At 31.2% G+C, this 19,520-nt stretch overlaps 1 protein-coding gene and 1 long non-coding RNA gene across 2 annotated transcripts; one reads left to right on the top strand and one right to left on the bottom strand.

Annotated features, from left to right (window-relative positions):
• Window positions 1-779: 779 nt before the first annotated feature.
• Window positions 780-5,327, bottom strand: LOC109797325 (linoleate 13S-lipoxygenase 3-1, chloroplastic). The gene is made up of 8 exons (XM_020357332.3): window positions 4,851-5,327; window positions 4,416-4,678; window positions 3,694-3,934; window positions 3,145-3,465; window positions 2,661-2,854; window positions 2,241-2,533; window positions 1,867-2,133; window positions 780-1,800 (listed from the first exon to the last, which is right to left on the bottom strand). Exons 1-8 carry the CDS (start codon window positions 5,215-5,217, stop codon window positions 1,035-1,037), a joined length of 2,712 nt encoding a protein of 903 aa, XP_020212921.1. The 5' UTR covers window positions 5,218-5,327; the 3' UTR covers window positions 780-1,034.
• A 7,225-nt stretch (window positions 5,328-12,552) lies between these two features.
• Window positions 12,553-14,032, top strand: LOC145953255 (uncharacterized). The gene is made up of 3 exons (XR_014430804.1): window positions 12,553-13,375; window positions 13,630-13,725; window positions 13,817-14,032. It is a non-coding gene; the product is annotated as an uncharacterized LOC145953255 (long non-coding RNA).
• Window positions 14,033-19,520: the final 5,488 nt, after the last annotated feature.

Raw genomic sequence — 19,520 nt, 5'->3', positions numbered from 1 at the left:
TAATTATCAGAGTCCAATTCTATGACTACAGTGACCTTTTTTTAATAAAGGGTGTGCCTCTCACTATTTCTATTTTTGACTAATTTACAGTATTTTTTCTTTCAATACACGTAAGATATGGTGAACTTCTTTGGTAGCATGTTTACGTTAAAGTAAATCAAGTAATTGATGCTCTAATAAATTTAGAGATGTTTCTTTTGTGTTTGATGAAAAATTTTCAAAATTTAAAGAATTTAAAATTTTTGAAATTTGAATTACTATTGTTTTCATTTTTATCATTTTTTAAATATTTTATTTGAATAAATTAATTTAAATTTTTTAATTTTTAATTTTTTAATTTTTAATTTTTTAATTTTAAATTAATAATTTGATTTTTATTATAGGTAAAATTTATTTATATATATATATATATATATATATATATTGAGATTTTAAGATTTTATAAAAAATAAATACTATTCATTTTTAAAATATTTAATAATTTCAAAATAATTTCAAATATTTAATAATGAGAGATACAAATATATATATATATATATTTGTTTTTTTCCACTCTTCGCAGATCATTTTTATTAATTTTGCAAAGTAATATTGATTAATAGCTCTTGACTTATATAAAATTGGTTATTTGATTTTATTAGGTTTGTCATTGGTATTGATTAAGCCCTGGAGTTATAAAAGAATGATTTTTGGTATTTTGTGTAGCACCATTAGTTAGGATCAACAATAATTATTGTGCTTCCCAAGACCAAGAGCAACCAATTTACTTCTAGTTAAGATAAAGAAGAAATGAAATCGGAATCAAATATTTATATATCACGTCGAAGTTCATAATTAGTGATGCAATAAAATTCACAAAAAAAGCGTTTTGGTAGAGTGAAACGCTGACATCAAGTGCTCTTACTAAAATCCTACGCATCTTTTGGTTATGAACATATTTGCAAATAGCAATGAATAATAACAACGAAACGCCATTGATCTCCTCTCCACTACCATTACATCCTATATGACTAAACTCTTGTAGTAATAGATCTTTAGGTGGAGACGCTATTAGGAATCCCTCTGCAAGTAACGCCGGGTTGAGAGGTAGGTGCGAGTAGCTCATAAGGTAAAACCCCTGCGCCGCAACGGTTCCTGAGTGTTGGATCACAGTTTCTTCTCTCAATCTCCTTCTCTATCCGCCTCATCTCTGCGGAGAACCTGTAGAATGCCTCAGTGATCTCTGCATCACCTGACCATACGGATGACTGTTGCCGCTCTCCCAAATACTCCTCGTCAGGTGAGTGGGTAGAGAGTATGTCAACTATAGCCATATATTTCGTAGCTTGTAACAAGCTGGGCAACGCATTTAGGAAATACTTTTGGGGATCTGCTACGAAATTCCCATATTCTAGATCTGCCTCATCACTCTCTTCCGGGATTAATCTTCGCATTAATGGAGGACGATTTGGCACGTAACCTCCATAAGGGTACTGCCCAAAATTAATAGCTGCATGTTGTGCTGATACCGTCCAAATCAAGGTGGTAAGGATAGACACAAGATCCTGGTTATTTTTCAATGTGGGCCACCACCTTTGATGCCTGAGATCAGCATGCCCCACATTGATTGACTCAGAGTACCACGCTTGTAGCTCTTTGTCATTGCAAATGAGGCTTGGATGGCGGTAGTAGTGGTTCACATAGGTGCGGACCCAGTTCTCAATTGCAGACCATATCAGAAGCCCATCCGCTGCATAAGGGTAGTCTTCTATTACCAGCTTTACCCCGTTTGGTTGTGTTGGGTCAGGTACCGCCATTCCCCTGAACATTTTTAATTTGTTAGATAACATAACATTCATTCAACTAGTCTTCTCATTTTCAACTAACCTGCGTATGAGATCTGCAGGGAGGCCCTCCATGTCGAAGCGCCACAAGTTTTTGTATGCAGCAGAACTGATCTCCATGCAGTAGCGCCCAGGAGTAAAACAAGACTCAATTATTCCATTAGCATTGATCAGTTTCTGACGAGCTAAAGCGTTGATATCCAGTGTGTATCTCATGTGTGGATCCAACAACTTATAAATAGGATGCATCGCACTTAATTGCCTATGAACAGACAATATAAATGGTTCCATGCAGGCATGCGTGCGTAACCTGTATTATGTATACAATTTAGCAAACTAAAGATATGTGTAATTTCACCACCAAAATACAATTTATAGTTATTTGATTGATTGAATAATATATGTGGGTTTGCTTACCAATGATTAACAAGTTGGTGCACGCCAGCGTCATTGGCACAAACATGAGCTTTGGCAAGCTGCCACTTCCAATTTGTGGTTGCATCCACAGGAGGGGTAACTACGCGTTTTGATCTGGAACTTGGTCCGAGGCTAAGTTCTATAGCAATAGGCTTGAGAGTACCAAGTGGTGTCCAGAAAAATATGGTGCGCGTAGCATAGGATTTTCTACCATCAAGGGCATTGATCCCGTCAAGATATGGAATATAGATGTCGTGGTAATTTATCACAAACAGCTTATTTTCCACTATTGCCTGACAAATTCAAAGGAATAAAATTAGTACTAGGAGTCTAGGACCAAAGTGTTTTAAGAAAACTCATGGGATTTGGAAACATCAACATTTTTAGTCATTTTATTTTATTAATGATTTTGAGGGCTACCTGTTGCACAGTCATGCCATTAAGTTGTCCCAAAATATGCTCTTCTTTAAGTGCAGATTCTTGGTGGCCATATATTTCCGGGTCTAGCTTGCTTACCGGAGGGAAAACTTTAAGCTTCTCAATGTTTACAGGGTTGACTCCTGCTATTGCTTGCCGGGCAAATTCGTCATCTCGTAGCCAGGCAAACTTGTCCTCTGTATGATAAACACGAGATCATTAGTTTAGTTTAATCAGATAGAAAAGCAAATACAACACTTCGGTTACAGTAATATTAAGTAGATGAAGCCTAGTGAAGTTTAATAGAATTATAGAAAATAGTACCCGATCTGGCTTGACACGCAATAGTATATATAACAATGAGATCTAAAATGGAAATTGAAATCTTTCACAAAGAGGTGATTCAGTAAGGTTCAGTTAAGATTGAGAAATAAGTTTACACCAAAATTCTAATAATTAGAAGGAAAAAAAACAAGGAGACACTCACTGGAAATAATCTTGGGAGTGTCATACTTGAGAAGTCCTTGGCTGCATTCTTGTATCTTTGTGACCACTTGTGGCAATGGGATTTTCTTCAAAATTTCATCTTGCACGGGCAGTCCATCACTGTAAAGGTCGTCAATGTCTGAAAATCGGTTGAAGTCGTGGTTATTAGCAGAAAGACTAGCTTTAAGTCCAGGGATCAAGTTATGGAGCACTGCCTTGAGCCTCTTGATTGCGAATGTGTTCTGCTTAGACTCATCGAATTGCTCATCTCTTGGTACGTACATAGGCAGTGGCGTCTCCACACGACTCTCAGCATGCATATCTGTTGCACGCAATTTACTTTGTTATGCCATCCTACCTATTGCGTTAAACTCAATTCTCTCCTTTCCCAAATCAATCATTCAAATGCATTTAGAAAGAAATAATAATCCCGGCACAGCAATGTCTTAAGACCTGTACTATATACTTATAAAGTGAATGGTCAATTTTTTATTTTTATTTTTATTTTTTATGCTGAAATCACTCTCATTGAGTTGTTAATGTATGTTACCAGTATCAGTGGGGGCGCGGCCAGTACGACAGCGTCTTGGGTATGGATGGTCTTGGGATCCACCAAGAGTTGGTCTGGTAAGCTCAACTCCTTCATCTGGATTTCCCAAATCGTTGTATGTATCGAAATCATATATTCTATCAGAGAATGTTCTAACTCCTTTCCCATCACCTCGAAGATTTATCAGCTCCTTCTCCCTCAATTTTCTAAGCCCGGCAGGTGTATCTCCAGGAAGATATGTCTGACAAAATAAATCACATAATATAAATTACAAGTTCAGATTTTTTTTCCCTGTTAAAAAATCAGAATTAACAACAACATTTGAATGTCACAAAATATTAGTATACTATCTTTTTCTAGGTGGGTGTATTAACTTGGTGGTGTCTATGTTGTCGGTGGTTGATACGTAAACTAAAGTTAACCCCAGCATTAGTCAACAAGAATTTTCAAAATTCATTTCACAGCTATAATCTATGGCTTCTTGTTTACGACTTCAATTACAAATTGAAACTTGTGATTATTGAGGAAGACTTTTTCTTTGATGTAAAATAATTACAAAGCAGCCGAGTCTACTATTGGAAGAAGTTGATTGGTTTTTTTTCAATAAAGATAACAAAACGGACTACCTGTTCAACTGGTCAGCATTGTAGAAACAGAACTACTAATTTAAAATTAAAATTTCCTTGAATCTTCCAAGTTGGCAAAAAATAAAATAAAATAACCTTGTTAGAAAAGAATATCCTCTTTCCTTGTACCCATGAGTTGCAGGGGAAATGAACTGCTCCACTTACAAACCCTTCGATGGTTACACTTTCCAAGAAGAACTCTCTTTGGTGTTTGTTTGTCACAGTTATAGCTCCAGGGACCCCAAAATTCGAGTCCACTATGAATTCAGTTGTATAATTAACTCTCTCTCCTTTAACATTGGATTTCTTCGACCAGTCCTTTAGCGCTGCTTCTTTGCTCTTCTTTGGAGATTTCGTTTCTAAGTACCAAATCAATAAGCGAAAATTCATTGATCAACAGTCATGAAGAAATTAAAATTTAGAAAAAGTTTATTCGGTAGGGAAACAAAAATAGAAGAAATTGCTACAATTTGTGACATGGGTCGTGGAATGATTGTGTTTGGCAAAAATGGTGAGTCGTGAAAGGCTTACTTGGATCAATCTCGGTGCTGATAAGCTCGAGTACCACATTTCTTGTTCCTATCCAATCATTGATGGCATCCAAATGCTTCAACATGGCCTCTTTGAAATTCTCTTTGATCTTATTCCTCACTGTGACCACAGCCCTGACCTTGAAATGTACTGGTTTCTCTGCATGCACTTTCGGTGTGGTCTTTATCAAATCCTCACTGATAGCTGCCACGGGAAACCTTGCTCCCTTCCTCAACCTCATAATTCTTCTGTTTTCCAAAGGAACCAAGATAGGATTGATCGAGAACATGCCTTGCTTCTGCAGAAAAGTATTATTGTGCAGAAATACTTTGGAGGAAAAACCCATAAGTTCCTTTGCAAGGGCCATCTAATTCTCAGTTTTTCAGAACGGCAGAAGCAATGGCCTGGTATTTGGTTTTATAGAATGGGATGAGCAATCGTGCCTGTTATTTTATTTATTTGTTTCCCTAAATCTGAAACTGAATGAGCTACCAAGTCAAAACCAGGCTCAGGCGGAAAAAGTCAGCGTGGACGTTTTAGAAGTGAAATGACATCAAATATTAATAATTTTGACCTGTTCTGTTCTATGGACGCCAATATTTTGATCTCTAGTCTACATGATTTTCTCAGACTTCCATCCCCACCCACCATGTTTGCATCGTTGTCAATTTATGCTTCACACCTCCCGCATGACGTACGTGCATGCTAGCTAAGTAACGACTTTTCGCGCCTAAAGTTGAATTTAGTGATCAGGTCTTTTCACACACTTAATGCGTCAGAATCAAGTGTTGCTCTTTCGCCTAAAAGAACATAACTCCATCGTCCATAAATCGTTCTATCATAGTTGCCATGAGTTGGTGTTTTCACCACCAATTATTTATGTCGTTTTTTCTCATAAAATGGACAAAAAAAGAATGCAATAGACATCTCGATTTTAGTTTCCTCTTTTTGATTCCGGTGGATTTATTGAGGTTCTGTGGAGACAGGACCTCACTATAGAGGGGCAGAGGATTCCACGACTGGTTAATTTTTTTTTTTTTTTTTTTATCTTGTATTCATGGATTCTAGCTAGTAATGTAATTTTAGGTTTTCGTCCCTATAATGTGGGACTAATTTCTTTTTAAGGATTGTGATGTAATTCTATTCTTTAAACTTCAAATTATTTGTTTTAATTTTATATGAGGAAAAAGTAATGTAATAGTTGATTGTGTATAAGTATTGTAATAGTTGATTGATAAACATGATTAACACTTGTTAATTAACGGAATCACAACATAATTAGATTTAAAAGCTTGCATGATCAAACTGAATTTTTAATTGTTGGCAATTTTGGATGAGTTTTTGTGATTATTTTCCAATTTGAATTAATTAAATAAAATATTAAATAATTTTTTTAATTTATAAATTTAATTTATGTACTAAAAATTTTAATTCAATGGTAAAATTATTAAAATTTTATGCAAAATATTAGTTATTGAAAGAAATAAATTTAAGTAGACTTATTATTGAAGTAAATCTAATTAGACTTACTCTTAGGAGATGTTTGATAAGGAAGAAATTTTTTCATACTCAAGAATCATGATTCCTAGAAATTACAAATTTTGAAAATTATGATTCCTGAAAATAACTAAAATATGTTTGGTTACTCATAAAAGTTCCGAGGAATATTCATATAAGATTCTTAAGAATTAAATATTTTCATGTCTGATTACAAAAATTTATTATAAATATTTTTTATAAAAATATTATTTATTAAAATAAACTCATTATATATATATATATTAAAATCTTATTATAAATATGACATTATACTATTATTATTTAAATACAGAATTTAACAAAAAATACATAAGAATGTTGCATTATAATTAAAAAGAATAATAATATATTATTTTGTTTTATTCAAATAAAAATATTAAAAAATACTATTAAAATGTAGAAACAAAATATTTTAATAATATTATTAAAATTGACAATGTCAACAAATTATAATTATTAATATTATTAATAATTCAAACATTAAATTAAAAGTTCTTAATGCATAAATTAAATATAAAAAATTTTAAAAAATTTAAAAATTATTTGATACTTCATTATATAATTTCAAAATCAACATATAAAATATTTTATAATTATCTGTCAATTTAAATTAACAAAATGGACCATCAAATAATTTGCAAAATTTTTAAAAATTTACAAATTTTAACTATACATTAATAACTTTTAATTTAATAATTAAATTATTAAAATTTAATTTAAAACATAAATTATTGAAAGAAGTCTTACATATATAAATGACCAAACTCACATCCAAAACAAAAACACAATTTTAATTCCATCTTCTAATTAAGTGTCATTATTAAATTAATAATCTTCGTAATTAAGATATTTAAATTTTTTATAAAAATATTCTAAAAAATAGTAGTTAAATTAATCCAGAATTATTTAACAAAATCTTTCAATGTTCCATCTCTTCTCCTAAATCCATTATAAAAGCCCGTCAAGGCGCTCCACTAAGTGCTCTCCCGCCAGGCCCACGAGATAGGCCCTAAGCCATACAACAAAGAAATTGAAAAGTAAATGAAACATATAAGGCAGATGATAAATACACCTCCACTCTTATATAAACACACCCCATTTTTAAAAAAAAAAATATAAAATGTCTAAATTACCCTTTTTTAAAAAATAAAATTATTAAATTTACACCTCCTTCCCCGCACCGGCACCAGAACAGGCCGTTCTGCAAGAAGAACGGCCCGTTCTGATTGCAGAACGGGCCGTTCTACAAGCAGTACAGGCCTTTCTAGGGCCGTTTTGAGGCCGTTTTGTTGCAGTTCAGGCCACCGTGTCACTTTTAAAATGGCTATCTTATGACTGATTTTAAAACTCCGATTTTAAAAGTCATTTTTGTACTAGTGTGTCTTTCCATAGAACAAGTAAGAGTCTTTCTCTTACAAGACCACCTGCTGCGCACCCCTCTTCTTTCTCTTTCTAGCACTCCTCTTCTTCTTCTTCTTTTTTTTCCCGCACCTCGCACACCCCTCTTCTTTCTCTTTCTGGCACTCTTCTTCTTCTTCTTCTTACTGTTACGGAAAGTTCTTTCCGGAATTATATAAAAATGTTCCGGAAAACTTTCCATAATATTAAATTCTTATTCCGGAAAGTATTTTCCGGAAATGTTTTGTTACATAATTCCGGAAAGTACTTTCCATAATATTAAAGTTACTATTACGGAAAGTTCTTTCCGGAATTATATGAACAATAATTTTACTATTCCGGAAAGTACTTTTCGGAATGCTAATGACCGTAAAAGAACCTTTCTTATGCTGGTTATGGTAGGGCTAGTCCTTTTTTTCTATTCAGAATGACTGTAAAAGTATATTGCTTAATGACATTGAGCGAAAAAAGGTTTTGGGAAGAAGAGGGGTGTGGAGTGTGGGGTGCAGGGAAAGGGGGTGTGGGGAAGGGAGGTGTAAATTTAGGAATTTCATTTTTTTAAAGAGTAATTTAGACATTTTATATTTTTTTTTTTAAAAAGAGGGTATGTTTATACGAGAGTGGAGGTGTGTTTATCATCAGCCAACATATAAAATTGAATTGATAGCGTTACGATAGTTAACTTTTTTAATAAATTTAAACAGTTTCAATTTAAAACAGAGGAAGACCAGATCATAGTATAAAGCTTTGGAGAGAAGAAACAAGGGAAGAATATTAAAATGCCGGTTGCATTTGATCGAGACCATAGAATTGTTATGGAATGTATACAGAAGCTAGCTGGAAACCTAGTTCTATAATTAATCAAATACAACATAATCCAGAATTTTTAAAATCATTGTAGTTTACTATTTAGGGACTTTTATTTATTTATTTATTAAGGGTTATTTTTGTACATTGAGTTTTTCTTTATTTTATATTGTAGCTTTTTATTTGAAATATGAATCAAATCCCTTATTTTGTGTTGCCCTCTTTTAATGCTTCTTCTATCTTCGTATTTGATTTTCTTACTTAATAGGGTTTCTAACCCGGTTTTTGCTTTTGCACTTCAAATTCCTTTAGTTCATTTGTGTTGTTCAAAGGTTTTACTTCTAATCTAGGATTTGCGTTGGTGGACGGTGTGCACTGTGTCTTTCGTCTTTCGGTGGCCCTAGCCTTTGTTCATTGGTATTAATAACTGAAAGGAGAAGCAATGCTTAATATGAATGCGAAACTACAATTTTTCATCTTTTCTATTTGAGATTTAATTATTTTTCTTTAAGATTTTTTCCTTTTTAACTTTTCCTCCATTATGTCTGTGTTTTATTTTTCCTCTATTTCATTTTTAATGAAATGTCCAGGACCCATAGCCATTTTTTCATTTTGTACATTGGTTGGGTTCAGTGTGATGCAGGTGTGTATTGAGCGTATATGTTATTGTTAGGTTAGTTTATTAGCCAAATTTTGTCGTGTTTTGAGGAGTAAGCCTGAAAATGCGGATGTGTAATGCCTATTTGATTTTGGGATTATGTTTATGTTACCTGAAATTATGGTAGGTTAATTATTTGCTATCTGACATAGTACACATTGTTGTTGTGATTGATGTGTTTTTAAGTATGTGATTCTTGTTTATTGTGGTTTTTGCATTGTATAAGGTATAGAAGAGTTGTTGCAAATGAGTGTCATTTTGTATTTTGTTCATCTATCCCCCAATTATCTGATATTGGTAAAGAAAAATGTGGGATGAGGTTCATTAATGGTCATTATACTTGATTTATTTTGAATTTGAATTTGAATTTTTATAGCATTGTGTTTTTCTGACAAGTGTTTTGTTTTTCATGTCTGTATATACCTGTTTTTAAGAATGGTTTCGAAGTGCAAAACTTTGGCAATATATCTTAGATGGATTGTTAATAGGTATTGTGAAAAAGAGTGTGTAAGTTTTATGATCCTATTGGAACAATATGTGGGGGAAGGACACATGGAAACTGAAAGTTAGAGTTGTGAGATTGTGAAAAATGGCTCTGTTTGATCAGCCCAATAACCCATTTGCAATCCAAATGATATTGATGGATGGTGAGGTACTGATTCAATTTCTTTTTTTGTTTTCATACTTTGATTGAGTGTGATTTATTAATGTAGTTATGTTTATGTTTAATTATACTTAGGGGGGAAGGATAAGAAAGTATAAGAAAGTCAATAATGAAGAAATTTGTCAATGTTATTATTGAAGGAGAGGTGTATAGTATGACAAACTTTTCAATTTTGCTTAATGGTGGTGCTTACAGTGCGACCAAACATGAATATAGATTGTTTTTCAACTCCAAAACAAAAGTTGTGCTATGTGAAAGTTCTCTTATTCTTAAGTTTGGTTTTTCATTGGTAGATTCCTTATTTGTTGCACAAACTAATGGAGAATCCAAATATCTGCTTGATATTTATTTTATATTTTAAATAGTGAATTATTTTAATAGTAACACTGTTACTTATTGTGATATACTAATTTGATGTTTTATTGTGTTGATTTATACATTAGATGTAATGGGAATTTTGACAACTGTCTATGGTGAAAAGAGTTTTATCAAGGATAGAAAAACTTTCAAGTTTATAACATTGGCGTTGGCTAATGATAAGTATGTGTATTATGAATTGTACAATGAAATATTAAATATTTTTATATTAAATGTTTCTAAAATGTATTTTCTTAAATTTATACAATGTTGGTTAATGATTCAGGGGTGTTGTTAAATGTTCTTTGTTTGGAGAGTTTGTGGATTTAGTGAATAATTTTATTGCTGCTGGTGTTGCCCATCGTCCTGTTTTGGAGCTTCAACTTTGTCGGGTTAATACTTACAAGACAGTTTTTTAGGCAATCATTTTCTGCATTGTTTTGGGTTAATTTTATTTGATAAATTATTAATTTAGTTTTATGATTTATGTTATATTTTTTACTTGCACTATTCTTGTACATGTGAAATTGGTTTACAAAATGTGGTAAATGCTTCTAGGCTTTTTTGGGATCTTCAAATTCCAAAAGTAATCAATTTTAGGAACAGGTGAGATGTGTTTGTGTGTGTATTTTTGTCTATATCATATTTTTGGCTAAAGAATCTTATAGTTTGTAGTTAGTTTGAATTTGAATTTTTTGGAAAATATTTTTATTGTAGGTTGTCAACTCATGGTATTAAAGTTGATATGCCTATTCGTGTTGTTAATGGAGGATATGCTCATATATCTTTAGAAAATGAATTTCTTAAGAAATTTCCTCAAAAATCCATTAATGAGCTACAAGTCTATGAGGAGGTGATCATGATATTGTCATTCAATATTATATGATGATTCAATTAATTTTAAAAATTTTAATTATGTTTTGATCTTTTTCTTGATTTTTACTAACAGGAGGGTATATTTGTTGTTTTGGGTAATGTGTTGACTGTATTTAAGGATGGTTCATGGTGGTACATGGCATGTAAGTGCCACAAGGCTATTGCTCTTGATAATGCGTTTTACTGTTATGCTAGATATGAATATCATGTGATGGATCTCACATCTTGATAAATAGTCTTCGTCGTTATGTGTTATTTACTTATATACATATTTAGAGTTTATATTTTGACTACTAATTTTTTATGTTTGATGTTTCAATTTTAAATTAAAACTTGAAGTTAGTGATGGGAAAGGTGTTAGGTCTGTTGTTTTGTTTGATTTTGATTGTAATGCTCTGATGAAAAAAACTTGTAAGCAATTGTTGTCTGAGTTAAAGATTTGTTATATAATTTAATTTAATTTAGAAAAATAAGAATAAAAAATGAATTTTAGTCATGTTAGTTATTTATTGTATTCGTTTTATACACTCCAAAATTATGTGTATACATTTTTGATGATGTTTACTTTTTTCACAAGGATCCAACTGTTTATGATTATCCAGGTGAGTTTGGTAACTTAGTTGGAGTGGAGTTGTTGCTCATTATTGAGAAGTCAGCTAACCGTGGTTTTCATTAAGAAGATACTTTTAAAGTGAAATTTTTTTCCTTGATGATTGTGTAATAGAGAAGTTTAAGGGAGAAGATTTTATTATAACTCCAGAATCTGTATTTATTTATTTAGTTTCTGATTGTTATTGATAATCATTATTAGTTATAAATTTTATATGAAATTTTATTACAATTGTTTCATTAGCTAGGGGTGATCCAAATAATCATGTGAAAAATTATTGTGGTAAAGAGAAAGTTAAAGTTGAAGTATGTGAAGTTAGAACCCTATAAATGAAACTACTACAATATTTGGAACAATGATATTTTGTTGTTTAGTGACTCTTGGTTAGTTTTTTTTTTTTTTTTTTGAGTATTGAAATAAAAGATCAACAATCACTAGTGCAAAAATTGGATTTAAAATCGGAGTTTTAAGATCGGTTACAAGGTAACCGATCTTAAAAGTGACGCGGTGACAATTTTGTAAATAATATGAACACTTTTAAGATCGGTTCAAATTTAACCGATCTTAAAAGTACTTTTAAGATCGGTTATTTTATGACCGATCTTAAAAGGTATACATTTAAAATCGGTTCAAATATAACCGGTTTTAAAAAGTATTTTTAAAATCAGTTACATTTTAACTGATTTTAAATCATGTCTTTTTTACTACTTTTAAAATCGGTTATAAAGCAACCGATTTTATATACAACATACAAAATCGGTTCCTGGATAACTGATCTTAAATATCCTATAACTAAGCTACGATAATCAATTTTCCTTTCTATGTTCCCTTTTACGTTTCAACAATTTCGGCCTCCACTATCTGCTTTGTTCGTCCAGGTTCACAAAGAGGCAGCTGTCTGTTCGGCTTCAGGTTCGTTTTTAAGCTTTTTGTTGCCCTTTCCTTCATTCGTGCTTAGGGTTTCTACCCATTCACGATGGCTTTCACTAAAACCTTGCAAACTCCTTCTGATTCTTCCACACGCGAATGTTTTTACTTGGTTGCGGCGAGGGAGTATATGTGACCCTCTTCGCGGACTAGGGACCTCACTAAAGCTTCGTTTTTGTTGATGAAAGCTTCTGTTGGTCTTCTTCTTCCTCCATCGTCGCAACGCAACTACCACTTTTTCTTTTGAGAATTGAGAAAGGCAGAGAGAGAGAGAGAAAGATGCGGTGTTACGGCATAAGCATTCCGGGAAGCGAGCAGCGATTCTGGGCGTCGAGGGGGAGTCGGGTGTTGGGCCGGCCCACGGGGAGGCGGCCCTGGCCCAGGCGTTTCCTCGGGAAACCCTAAGGGAGGGTTTGGTAATGGAAGTCAGCTTCTACGACCTATTGGGGATACCGGAATCGGGTTCCATCACAGAGATCAAGAGCGCGTACAAGCAACTCGCGCGCAAGTACCACCCTGACGTGTTGCCCCCCGATAGGGTGGAGGAGCACACCAAGAGGTTTATTTAGCTGCAGGAGGCCTACGAGACCTTGTCTGATCCCTCGCGAAGAGCCATGTACGATAGAGACATGGCCAAGGGCATTAGCTTCGCTTTCGGTGCTCGTCGACGCTACAACTATCACGACCAGGTTTTTTTATATTCCTTCTTTCAAACCTTGTTTCCTTCACGTTTACCTTACTCATTACTTTTTTTAATTTATTTTTATTTGCCTTTGCACTATGCCTTATTTATTTCGCTATTTTTCACTCTCTGTCTTAATTATGTGATTTTATATTTGTTAATTTGGTGGTTTAAATTATGAATTGTCAAATACTTTTACAACTGATTTGTTTCTATTGAAATTACTATTCTATTGAAATTGATTTTATATTCTTTTTGTAGTCTCATAAACAAAAAGGAAATTATGAGTGCGGATACTATGTAATGAAGACAATGCATACTATTGTCGATTCACAAATAGTATCTGGGTGGACTGAAGTAAGTTTTACAATTTTGAAAGTTTTTGTTTTAACTTCTCATTCTATATATTTTATGAATTATTACTAATTATTTTAATTTTTCTTAACAGATATTTATAGATCGATCACCATTGCCGCTAGAAGACATAAACATCATTAGGGAGCAATGGACCACATTTTTTATTGACCATTACTTTAACTAGTTAGAACTTACATTTCATTGAGCAATGTAGTCCATTTATGTATTAGATGTATTTAAAACTATTCAATTATATATATATGATTAACATTTATCATCTTGTCATTTGTATGCGATTTGTGCTTCATTGAGAAAATATTTTAAACTGTCTGGTGTTTCTGCAGGTTTTTTGTTCTGAGGTGCTCTCAAAACAAGTCAAATATACAAAAAAAAAATCACTACTTTTAAGATCGGTTATGCCATAACCGATTTTAAAAGTAGACTTTTAAAATCGGTTGTTACATAACCGATTTTAAAAGTCTTGACTTTTAAGATCGGTTACAAAACAACCGATTTTAAAAGTCTTGACTTTTAAGATCGGTTATATAACAACCAATTTTAAAAGTAGACTTTTAAGATCGGTTGCTGTTATAACCGATTTTAAAAGTCAAGACTTTTAAGATCGGTTATAAATCAACCGATTTTAAAAGTCTCTTTTAAAATCGGTTGATAACCGATCTTAAAAGTCTACCTTTTCAAAATCGGCTCTTTTAAGATCGGTTCCATAACCGATTTTAAAAGTCCAAAATAACCGATTTTAAAAGCCTTTTTTCCCCTAGTGAATGTAAGATATATGTTAATCAATCTATGACTCCAAAAGATAGATAATGTACAAAGAAAGAGGTAAGTGTCACGTACTATAGTTTTACAACCAAAATAATGAAATTTAATTTGAGGCAAAATTAAATTAATTGCACTATCAACCACAATCTTATTTGGAGGGCAAGTGTAGAGGACTTTTGGGCCTTCGGCTGGCAAGTAAATAAATGCACTAGCTTGCGTTGTTTATTGTTTACTCTGATAATGTTTGGCTCATGCATGTTGGAATGTATCTGTTTTCATTAGTTCATTTTAAGAGTAAAAATAAATAAATAACAGCTCCTTATTAAAAAAATGATTGTCTATCGAAAAATATTGAACATTTTATGAATGGGTAAAATTTCATGTGTTGAGTTATATGAATGAGAAAAATAAATTATAGAAGAATTTTACCTTCTTAATTAAACTAATTCGTCGGATACATCTCTAGCTGGATGCTTTGTGTTAAATTGTGATGTTTCAATATGCTTAAATGATAGAAAATTTGCAGTAGGTAAAACGTTTCATGATCACAGGAGTGTGATCTTGTTTTCATTTGCTGCGAATATTGGATTCTACTTTGTTATTCATGCCGAATTATGGACAATCTATATAGGAGTGGATATTGTGTGGAGTAAAGGTTTTAGGAAGTTTAATTATCAGAGTCCAATTCTATGACTACAGTGACCTTTTTTTAATAAAGGGTATGCCTCTCACCATTTCTATTTTTGACTAATTTAGAGTATTTTTTCTTTCAATACACGTAAGATATGGTGAACTTTTTTGGTAGCATGTTTACGTTGAAGTAAATCAAGTAATTGATGCTCTAATAAATTTAGAGATGTTTCTTTTGTGTTTGGATGAAAACTTTTCAAAATTTAAAGAATTTAAAATTTTTGAAATTTGAATTATTATTGTTTTCATTTTTATCATTTTTTAAATATTTTATTTGAATAAATTAATTTAAATTTTTAATTTAAATTTTTTTATTTTAAATATAATAATTTGATTTTTATTATAGGTAAAATTTATTTATATATATATGGAGATTTTAAGATTTTATAAAAAATAAATACTATTCATTTTTGTACCGTGGTGGACCGATGTACTGTGGTGGACCGACCCAAACACACATCGTCCAGAGACCGACCCAACATGCATCGCCCAACTTCCGACCCGATATGCCGCACCATTGCGCCTAAAACCGAGATGGCTTTAAACAATCCCACGATTCTCGGGATAAGAGAGATGACGGTCATAAATGCAGAGGATCGCGAGCCCATAATGGAGCGTGATTCATGGGATCCACATTGAGAACGCCACACTACTATACATAGCAATGATTAGGGACGGGGAGATTAGGTTACTCTCATCGAATGTTCTAGGTTGAGACTGTTGTCAAGCTCTCTTAGCTCGGTACCCGCCAAGGATTCTTCGGCGGCGGTCTCCCATACCGGAACAATTTTTAAAATATAATAATTTCAAATATTTAATAATGAGAGATACAAAAATATATAAATGAGATGAGAAATAAAAAATACAAAAGTTTTTAAATTCTTATTTTTTTAAAAAATTTAAAATTCTATTATTTTAAATAATTTCACAAATATTTACATTTTAAATTCTTCGTAAATTATTTATCTAAATAAAATATTTGATTTTAAGATATTTAAAATTATTTAAAAAAGTTATTTCATTTAAATTTTTCATCTAAATACACATTTAATATTAATTTTTCATACAATTAAAAAAAAAAAAAAGCTAACCCTTCCGACTTAATTTTGAATATCAAACACTTGACATGGCTTTACTTCCCGCGCAAGATAATATTAATGCCACTCTAGCGTCGCAATATTCCATGCACATGTATGCAAGTGGAGATGATTTTACGAATGATTAGGATAAGTACTACTGACCTTTTGCGGTGCAAAGTGACTGCCTTTCCAAAATTAGCAAGTTTTCATGGAGGTTAGGTTACTAAAGTACTTCCTAGTTCCTAAACCCCATAGACCTAGTTTGATTCTGTATCCCACATGGCTTGCCTAATAAAAAGTTACTGTATATCTCCTCCCTTCCCGCATCTCGAGAACTTTTATATTCTAATAACTTATTGCCAATGAAAGACGTGCGCACTGTGGCATCATCATTAATTACCATTGAGTTTTTTTAAACTAATTACTACCATTGAGTTGTTGAAATTTTTACTATAAAATATTATATAAAAAATTAAATAAGAAAATGGATCCCCTCCCTTTTTATTTATCAAAGTAGACCCATTTTCTATAATAAGTTAGAATTTGATTTCTTGGGGAGTCTGACTCCATGACTGATATTGTTCATTCTTGTCAGAATTCAATTCTACAACCAAATTTTGAGTATATATATATATATATATATATATATATATATATATATATATATATATATATATATATATATATATATATATATATATATATCATTTCTACCATCTTTTTTAATTATCCGTAACTCATCTACCAACTCTTCAACAAGATTCAAAACATCCTTGTTCGCATTGACAAGCCACTTGTATGCGTCATCGACATCACTAGGAAACATCGAGCCTCTACCCCAAATATTCTTGGCAGAATTGATTTTATTGAGCATTGATTGCGTCCTTCTCACAATTTCCTCGATCTGGCCTCGAAATTCCTTGAATTTGTAGTAGAAATGAAAGTTCTCGCCGGAGGGAATGCATGGCGAGGAAGAGGAAAGCTCTGCGAGGTGGTGATCGAAGTCCATGGCGCCGTTGTTCGTGAAGATGGAGGAAAATTAGTTGAAAGCGGTTTTAATTTTGAGTTAATCACCTATACACTACCAATATAAAATTTTTTTTATACTGACAACCAATTATATATTTTAATTATTTACTTTTAATAGTGACATGGCACAATTAGAAGATATAATTGATTGTCAGTTAAAAAAACTTTATCCTAGCAGTGTATAAGTGATTAACTTTTTAGTTTTAGAGTTAGGTTTTGTGGGTTTTTGCCATTGTCATTGAGAAATAGGAAAGGGAAACGCTCTCGGGCACTACTCGACATTTTAATTTTGAATATATATATTCCTGTTTAGAATTCGACTTCCCAAAAACTGAATTTCAGTAGGGATGAACAGTGTTGACCATGAAGAAAAACAAGTCAGAATTCGACTTTTCAGGGACCAAATTCTAACTTACTACAGGAAATAGGTCTACTTTAATAAATAAAAAGGAAAGGGATCTATATATTTATGTATTTAATTTTTTTATAATATTTTAGTAAAAAATTCTTGAGTTGTTAGCATGTTTGGAAAAATATTTAATAATTATTTTAGTTATTTTAAAGGAAAAAGTTATTTGAAAAAAAATAGTTGCTTGCAGTTAAGAACTTTAAAATTAGTTTATCCAATGAATTAAACAATTATAAAATAAAAAATTACAATAAAATTTATTAAAGTTTCAAACATTTCAAATTTTAAAATTTTCCATAAATAACATTATAATATTTTAAAATATTTATAAAATTAGTATGTGAAACATAGAAAATAGAATATACTGTGTGTGATTGAAGAGTGAAAGTTTTATTCTTTGCATATTCACATAAAGGAGAGAATGAGAGATATCATAGTCCATAGCATTAATCACTTTCTATATTCAATCAAAGTTAATCACCTATACACTATTAATATGAAATTTTTTTATACTGACAATTAATCATATTTTTTAATAGTGTCATGTCAGTTACTTATTTAATGAAATAATAATAAAATAAACAATTTTAAAAGATATAATTGATTGTCAACGTTAAAAAATTTTACACTAACAATATATAAATGATTAACTCATTGAATTAATAGTCAATTCATACAAATTAACCAATAAGAGTGACACATCATTACTTTTCCTTAACTAATATATATAACGAGTGAATTAAATAATAAGTTAGCAGACAAGTATATTTTATATATGAAATTAAATTAATTAATTGTCCATCTTATAGTTTAAGTCTTTAAGATTTATACCCATAGTTTGGACAAAATATATTGGACAGTTTTTTATTTGTCGACCGTCGAGTAATGTTTGCATTATCCTCCACATCTACATGATCCACTCGATTTAGGTATTAAGAAAATTTGAATTAAAAAATCTTATAAAATTAGTGTTTAAAATAAGAATTATTTTTATTTATATATTTTATTTTGATTATATTATTAGTGAATATAGAATTATTTTTGTTTATATTTTATTTTAACAATATTATTAGTGAATATCAACATGAGATTTCCAATGATATAATAAATTTTTTTATCAGTCTTATAAATAAATTAAAATAATATGTAGAAGTATAAAATATATTACATTATTCACAATTAATTTATAAAAAAAATCTTCGGTCTTATCAATCAATAAAAATAATAAACAGGAGTGTGATTTTTCACAAATCATAATTAGTTGTCTTGCAATTAATTATTAAAAAAATAAAAAAAAAATTACTCAATCAAAGTGTAATGATCTAATAAGTCATTATATTTATTATACAAAAATCGACATTAAGAAGCTAAAATATACATATAGTAAAATGTATAGAATATATACAACAACAAAAAAATTCAGTACATATATTATATACATCACATACTAAACTATTACAAAATATCTTCTAGAAGGTCGGTCGAGAATTCCAAAATATGACCCATTAGAAAATTCATACAAAACAAGTCACCTCTAATGCGACTCGCCACCATCACTCTAGCTAACCACCAAATCCTATCCTGCTCACATACAATGTAAGATCATTGTAGTCCCAACTACAAAGAAAATAAAGATACACTTATGAAAGAAAAAATATACAATAATACACAAAGGCAACAAAAGAATATATCAACAATAATTCAACTCACAACTTAATTGCTTGTTCAACATTTATCAACTTTGTTATAATTAGTATATCTCAACATACAAATATTAAAAATTAATGTATCATTACACATGTCAA

This window comes from Cajanus cajan, chromosome 11 (genome assembly GCF_000230855.2).
Source record: "Cajanus cajan strain Asha chromosome 11, NIPB_CcT2T_4, whole genome shotgun sequence".
NCBI lineage: Eukaryota > Viridiplantae > Streptophyta > Magnoliopsida > Fabales > Fabaceae > Cajanus > Cajanus cajan.
This window is presented reverse-complemented; position numbering and strand designations above follow the sequence as displayed.

Coding starts and splice junctions, on each gene's coding strand:
- LOC109797325 (XM_020357332.3), bottom strand. CDS start 5,217: ATGGCCCTTGCAAAGGAACTTATGGGTTTTTCCTCCAAAGTATTTCTG. Junction 2,855..3,144: donor CACTCCCAAGATTATTTCCA/GTGAGTGTCTCC, acceptor TTTATCATACAG/AGGACAAGTTTGCCTGGCTA. Junction 1,801..1,866: donor CCTGCAGATCTCATACGCAG/GTTAGTTGAAAA, acceptor AAAAATGTTCAG/GGGAATGGCGGTACCTGACC.